The sequence below is a fragment of the Lissotriton helveticus genome, chromosome 4_1 (assembly GCF_964261635.1).
Source record: "Lissotriton helveticus chromosome 4_1, aLisHel1.1, whole genome shotgun sequence".
Lineage (NCBI taxonomy): Eukaryota > Metazoa > Chordata > Amphibia > Caudata > Salamandridae > Lissotriton > Lissotriton helveticus.
In genome coordinates, this window is record NC_136063.1 from 712183266 (window position 1) to 712191134 (window position 7869).

General features: G+C 39.2%; 1 protein-coding gene across 1 annotated transcript; it reads right to left on the minus strand.

Annotated features, from left to right (window-relative positions):
- Positions 1-1138: 1138 nt before the first annotated feature.
- On the minus strand, positions 1139-3063 carry LOC144827304 (uncharacterized). Its single transcript, XM_078685670.1, has 2 exons — positions 2600-3063; positions 1139-2240 (listed from the first exon to the last, which is right to left on the minus strand). The coding sequence occupies exons 1-2, from the start codon at positions 3024-3026 to the stop codon at positions 1321-1323; spliced, it is 1347 nt and encodes a 448-aa protein (XP_078541796.1). The 5' UTR covers positions 3027-3063; the 3' UTR covers positions 1139-1320.
- Between the last annotated feature and the right edge of the window lie 4806 nt (positions 3064-7869).

The following is a 7869-nucleotide window of genomic DNA, read 5'->3' on the forward strand; positions in this document are numbered from 1 at the left end:
GATGGAGGAGAAGGCTGATACAAGAGAGAATCTTTAGAGTGCGCATAACATTACTAGGGCAGACAGAAGCAGAGATCTATGATAGGTATAGACTCAATGCTCATTTAATATTAGATTTAATTCAAGAATTGGACCCAATCTTACAGAGGCAAACACGCAGGACACGAGCTATACCAACCCATGTTCAGGTACTGTGTTCACTGCATCTACTTGCTTCTGGGTCATTTCAGGGTGTGATAGCTATTGCTGGTGGTGTCTCCCAGAGTTCACTTTCCAGATTTTTCAATGCCTTCCTAAATGCCATGTTGCAAAGAATAAGGTATCACATAAAATTTCCAAACTCACAGCAGGACTTGGTGAAAACCAAGTTAGATTTCTATAACATGGCTCATTTCCCACATGTCATTGGCTGTGTAGATGGCACACATGTTCTCATTTGCCCACCCTCTGAAAATTAGTATATTTTCAGGAACAGGAAATGTTTCCATTCTCTTAACATTCAAGCCATTTGTAATTCAAAAACTATTATCACAGACTTAGTTGCAAGTTACCCAGGAAGTGCCCATGACTCCTACATTTTCAGACACAGTGCCATCCATGCTCGACTGCTTGCAGGTCAATTTGGAGATGGATACTTGCTTGGTAAATATAATTGTACACATTGTAACACACTTGTCCTTTTTTTTTTAGGCACGTCTTCTATGCATGTTAACTGTCTTTCTCATTTTTTGAAGGTGATAGTGCCTATGCAGTGAGATCTTACATTTTAACACCATACCTAAATCCTACTACCAGAAAAGAGCAGCAGTACAACCAGGCTCATATAACAACACGCAATGTGATTGAGAGAACCTTTGGTGTGATGAAATCTCGCTTCCGCATACTTCATAAGACTGGTGGAGCATTACAATATCGTCCTGAGATTTGCTGCAAAATAGTAGCTGCTTGTGCAATGCTGCACAACTTAGCAACCGAGAGAGGCATAGAATTAGATGAAGAAGATGTACTACCTCAAAGTGACAATCAGCCTCCACAACCCCAAGCAAGAGTACATGGACCAGAGGCAGCAGAGGGACGAAGGAGAAGGGCAACATTACTTCTAAAAGAGGTAAGAAGTACACAATAGAATGTTGGAATTAAATGTAAATTATTTATTGATGTAATGTAAAAATAAATGCATTAACTATATGTAATGTGAATGTTTCAACATAAATTTTTTAATTTTTTAATGTTTAAGCCTGTATTTTAATAATGAAAAACATGAAACAATAAAGATTTTGGTCATTTTCCTCACCAAAAAGTGGCTTCATAGACATAACGTTATTTCTTACGTCCACGCACACCTAATGCCTTTCCTGCATTTTTTAAATTCAACATGTGCATGTTGCTGGCATCAATATTTTTTCTATTGCTACGGCGTGTGCCAGTTACGCAATGCTCAAGTATGCCACTCACAGTACTTCCAGCACCACTATCCTCAATTTGATGTTGGTTATCAGGAGATGCATTGCTATTTGATTTATCAATAGATTCATGCAGTTTCCCCATTCCCTTGCTAATCTCTGTATATATTTTCTTCATATCTAACTGCAAGGAAAGTGTCTGTTTGCAGAGCTGAGCTGCACAATTTGAAAAGCGAGACATTTGCCTGTTATGTTCCTGCATGCAGGTCAATATTCGCAGGTGCCTTTTTTCACTTTTATTTTGCTGTTTTTGTATCACTGTGCACATGGTATCTAAACAAGTGGCAATGTGGTCCAGCTTCTCTGACGATGTTTCATGGCCTGACTTAATTACAGTTATCATTCTGCTCATACTGTTGTGCATGGCACCAATTTGTTTGCTGATATGTCCTAGTTTACCTTTCATAATTCTAATGTCTTTTCCTTGCAGGCGCTGCACCTTGAGGATTTTTTCTTCTACAACACTGCCTGTGCTGGTGCCCTCTTCAAATCTGCCACTGTCTGTTACATGAGCACGGCGTCTAAAAAACTGCTGAAGTCTCCTTCGCCTACTCATCCTTGTGTTACTGACTGTTGGAGTAGGTTGAGGTTGTCTTTCAGAAACATTTTCATTATGTTCCTCTTCAGATTCACTTTGCAGCAGTTGACGCACTCTCTGTCTGTTACCTATTTGAGCAAGGGATGCTGATGTGGTTGGTGTATTTCCATCATCTGTTTCTTGTCTGTCTTGGGTATTGAAATCCCTCAAATCACGTTCAATCATTTCCTGAAGTGTTTCTATGGTTTAAGAAGTGCAAACATGATGTTATTTTAAAATTTGCACTTTTGAAAAATTTGTCCATTAAAGGTAGAGTTGCATTACTATAACATGTTCCCTGTCTACTTCTTTCTCAATTTGAAATGAAAATGTATTTCATTGATATTTATTGTTTAAGAAAAGTAAGGACTTGACAAAACTACATCTCCCATGATGCACTTCTTTCAAACTACCAAATGTTTATATTTTGGTTTGAAAAACGACAAACAAAAACTACAGTACTGTCAAAAACATTACAGCAGGTACAACAACTTTGACATCCCTCTTGCACTGTCATTACTCAATTCAGAAAACATTAAGTAAAAAAAAAAAAACTCACCTTCAGATGGGGTAGGAAACTCTGAAGTATCAATGTCTGTCACTACCACTACAGCCTCAGTCAGCAGTGTGCCTTCCACCATGTCTTCCGGGGGGGGGGGGGTATTGGGTCTATCCCTGGGTGTGCCACCTCCTGTTATTTTGGCTCCTTTAATCCTGGTTGCTAACCTCTCCTTTGCACAACTGCTCAGGTCATACCATCTTTTTTGTAAATTATTGATGTCACGATGTGCAACACCAACTGCATTAACCTTTGCTTGGATAGCAAGCCATATATTTCTTTTTACAGCTTCAGGAACCTTCAGAGATAGCCTGCCAAAAAGTTGTTCCTGTCTCTCAGTCACCTCCTCAATTAGAATTTCCAACTCTTGATCAGAAAATGTTAATTTTCCTTTTCCTGGCTGACCCCTCTTCAACAGGATTTTCATTTACCATTTCTCCACAGATTTCTCACACACAAACTGCAGCAGCAACCTCCAGGACAAACTCCAAAAGCCAACTGCCGGTCCTCCACAGCAAACAAGGAAGCAGCTGCAACTAATTGCTGTACTGGTTTCCTGGCTGTTAACTTATTTATCGCATATTTCTTGCGATTCGGTAAAAAATGCGATTTTTACCGAATCGCAATAAATATGCGGAAAAAAATGATCAATTGATATTTGCGATTCTTTATTTGCGATTCCTTAATTTTCGCAAATAAGGAATCGCAAAAAAAAAACGTTGATGCATGTGCCCAATAGTTTCTAAAAATCCAAGGAGGCCACTGTGGTATGTGTTTCATTTTATAAATTATATCATCATTGTGTATTATGTGACTGTGTGTGTGTGTGTGTAAACATTTACTGAAAAAAAGGTTAAAGTGACATTTATACATATATACACACACACACACACATTTATATGCATATATAAACCATATGTTTAAACTAAAAAAATTAAACACTGAAAATCACCAGATATATTTATTCTTAGTGGATATAACACATGCCCCAAGGTAACTATTACTTATGCCCCTGCTATGCACAATCTTGTCATCGATTATGTTATTTTTAAGTGTTGCAATGATGTTATCAGTGATGTTAGAGGACGTGTCATGAGTGATGTAATATGTGGAGTAATTAGCTGAGCATGGAGATGGTGCAATTTATAGTTACCTTAGGGCACAAGTTATACTAACTTGAAGCAAACCTGGTCTTAACATGGAGAAATGCTTATTTTTTTCCTAGTTTTTGCTTTTTCTATGTGTGCTGCACAATGCAGCACATATAGAAATAGCAAAACGCCATGAATGATTGTTTACGTGAAGGAAGGTGTCCCTTCCAGCAAATAAACAATCATAAAATAATTACGATTTGTAACTTCTATGTGTGCTGCACAATGCAGCACACATAGGAGTTACAAATTGCCATTTGTCATTGTTTATGTGCAGGAAGGGACACCTACCTGCGCATAAACAATCATTCCCCCACAATGCAGGCATCCTTGCACAATGGTGCAAGGATGCCTGCGTTGGTGCTAGGCATCTTAATTTAGCGCCAGCGCTAGGGAAAACGCAGGGGGTGCACTGGATCTTTGTAAATACGGTGCATCCCTGCATTTTCAGAATGGTGGAGTGTGGCGTCAGCAAGATTTTTTTTAACGCCACGGTCTGTCATTCTGTTGTACATATGCCGCTCTGTGTCTTAAAACAATATTGCAAATACAATGCAAATCCTTTGAAAATCTGGAAATAAGTATATATATATTTTTTTTAAAGTTTTTATTTTTCTTTTACAAACATAAGCACAATTCTACTTGCACAAGTTATATTTTACCAATTACAGTAATTTACTTAGTTTCTAGTTTCGAAATCTCATCTTTAAAGTATGCCATACAAAGGGTAGCTTTCACCAAGATAAATTTATGACATTTTACACAAATTAACCAGTCCTCCCATACACCCTCTAGTCTTCCTTTCTTTGCTTCTCTTTCCATTTACTTAGTGGCTCCCATATTCTTTCCCCCAAACGTCTTCCTCTCCTCCCTTTCCGGGCATAAATATTTTCTTCTATCTTTTGAGCATACAGCGTACTTGCCAACCAATTTTGGAATTTTGGGGGATTTTTGTCTAGCCAAGCCCTGGCTATTGTTAATCTGTAAACTGCCATTAATACAAACAAAAATTCTGTGTACTGCTCGTGCTCCTGCTCAACCACTCCTAACATAATCCTAGTTGGGGTAAGACAGATCGCGATATCCAGGGACCTTGCTAAGAACCACTCTATGTCCTTAATCAAAGATTGCAACTGAGGACATGTTGCAAAAATGTGTATGCTGTCTGCTTCTAATTCATTACAACGGGGGCAATTAATTCCTGTGTTCCCACCCCATTTTGCAATCCTTGCCGGCGTAAAATAAAGAAAATACAGTGTTTTATAGTGCTGGGACTGCAAAGGGGCTGCACTTAGTACTGTGCATCCTAGATTTAAAGAATCAAAAAACAAATTACTTTCTACCCCCAATTTTTCTGCCCACTTCTGACTAAATTTCTCTAAATCATCTTGCTTTTCTTTCAACAGGGCTGCGTAAAAGGACCTAATTGTGCAATCCCCCATCAGTTTTATTTTCTCCATTATTTCAATTTTATTAAATCCTGCTGGGCCTCCTGCTTTGTTCTTTAAAAAACTCCTGATCTGCAGGTACTTGAAAAAGCCCCTGTTATCTAAACCATATATCTCTCGTAATTCTGAGAACTGTTTAAAGCCATCCTGAGTAAACAAATCACCTATTTGCGTAATCCCTCTTGTTGCCCATTCTGCCATAGTTTGATCAGCAAATATTTCCGCTGGGAGCGATCTATTATTAATCAGGGAGACATATCTATTATATCTCCCCAACTTAACCTTCTTTAAAAAAGCATTCCATACCGTAACTGCCGCCATAACAGTTTTAAACCTGGTTCTCTTAAAATAACTGAAATCTGTGCATTTTAGAAAACAATTACCAGCATTTGGCCCCAGTACAACAGCATAAACTTCGGTAGACATAGTTTGCAATCTTACATCATCCGTATTCCCCCCAATTAGTCCTTGTATATATTGCAAAACAGTGGCCATATAATACAACCGGAAATCTGGTGCTCCCCACCCCACTTTTTCCCTAGGAAGTGTCATATATCTATAGGCCCTCCGGGTCTTGCCATGTGCCCAGATAAACCTGTTACATAAGGCCTCTATACCATTAAACCAGCTGGCTTCAAACAGCAGAGGAATAGCCCTAAAAAAGTACAAAAATTTAGGTAGAATCATCATCTTGATGATGTTTGTACATCCTACCAAAGATAGATGTAAGTTGTTCATTTTTTCCAAGTCCTTTTTAACTTGAACAATCAAAGGATCCATGTTATTTTTAACAATCTTATCTACTTCTGCTGTAATTCGCACCCCTAAATAAGTTGCCTCTCCCACCACTCTATCGTCAGTGCATACTACCCACTGATTCTTTACAATCTGGGTTTTAGTGTTATTTAAATTATAGCCTGAAAATTGTCCAAATTGCCCTGCTTCACCCTCAATTATACTTATAGCAACTATAGGACTTGCAGTCAGAATGGCCACATCGTCTGCGTATGCTAGCGTTTTCAATCTACATCCATTTAACACTAATGGTGGAATTTGAACATTGCTTTCCAACTTTCGTATATAGGGATCAAGATATAGGGCGAAGAGCAGGGGGGAAGAAGGACACCCCTGCCTTGTACCTCTCTGTATGTTAACTGCAGAAGACTGACCTCTGTTAACCCTTATCTTAGCCGTCGGTTTTATATATAGGGATTGTAAAGCCTTTATATACCTTGGTCCTATACCATTCCATCTCAAAACTTCCCACAAATACCTCCAGGAGACCCTGTCAAATGCTTTCTCAGCATCCAAAAACAAAGCAGCCATAGGGTCTTTTAGAATATTTGCTACGTCAAATGCCATGACTACTTGTCTGGTATGCTGAGTTGTTCCCTTGCCCGGTATAAAGGTATGCTGTGAAGGAGCTACCAGTGTTTCAATTACCCTAGATAGTCTTTTCACTAAAATTTTGGAAAATACCTTAACATCCGTATTCATTAAAGTAATGGGACGATACGACCCCGGAGCATCTGCAGGTTTGCCCTTCTTTGGTATTACAATAATGTCTGCACCGCCCCATGATTCTGGAACAGACTCACCCTTTTGTGCTAGGAACATTACATTAAACATCTCCTTCAAGAGAGATGGCTGGAATACTTTGTAAAATTCCACCGGTATTTGATCCGGACCAGCTGCCTTCCCAGATGGTAAATCCCTCAAAGCCTCCACCAGTTCATTCAGCTGCACTGTCTCTTCCAATCCATTTCTATCCTCCTCTGCTAGCACAGAGGGCTCTATCTCACTTAAATAAGTCCTAATATCTTCATCCCTTTCCTGACCATCTAAGGTATATAGTTCCGTGTAAAAATGTCTAAAAACTTCTCTAATCTGTTCAGCTTCCTTAACCGTGACTCCCTGAGAATTTTTAATCTCCCTGATATCGACCAACCCCTCCCTTTGCCTGGCTCGCACTGCCAATATATGCCCTACTCGCTCACTAAGTTCATATACCTTCTCTTTATTTGCTACATACTTCTCCACTGTCTTTTCCGCTATCCCGTCCATAGCTTCATTTTTTAACTCGATTATTTTCAGTAATATCTGGTCGATTGGGGAATGTCTAAGTATAGCTGCAATAAGTGCTTCCTCTGCTTCCCTAATTAGTTTGTTATCTTGTTCAGCTTTTGCCTTTGACTTTCTTTGCATCTTAATAACATAGCTCAGGGTTTCCCCTCTCACACCGGCTTTAAAAGCATCCCACACTATCCCCGGTGCTGCTGACTCCCTATTTATCTCCCAATATTCCTTAATCCAAGTATTCATTCTTTCTCTATAGGACTGGTCCTGTAGTAATGCTCTGTCAAAAGTCCATTGTCTTATCTCTTTATTTCTCCTTTGCCCAACTACTGCAGTTAAGACTAGCGGATTATGGTCTGAAATAATCCTTGGTTCCCTGTCAATCCTTACTCTATCCATTAAATCTCTCGAGATTAAGAAATAATCCAACCTAGCCATTCTCTGGTGTGGGGCTGAAAAGAAGGTACTCCCGTCTAGATTGGGGTGACCCCTTAACCATGGATCTTCCAGCGAGTTGTTCATTGCCATATCTGCTACGGCTCTATAAGTCCTTTTTTTCCTCCCTGAATATTTCCTACCAGGGTCTAAAAAACTG

Coding starts and splice junctions, on each gene's coding strand:
- LOC144827304 (XM_078685670.1), bottom strand. CDS start 3,026: ATGAAAATCCTGTTGAAGAGGGGTCAGCCAGGAAAAGGAAAATTAACA. Junction 2,241..2,599: donor GTTTCCTACCCCATCTGAAG/GTGAGTTTTTTT, acceptor CTTAAACCATAG/AAACACTTCAGGAAATGATT.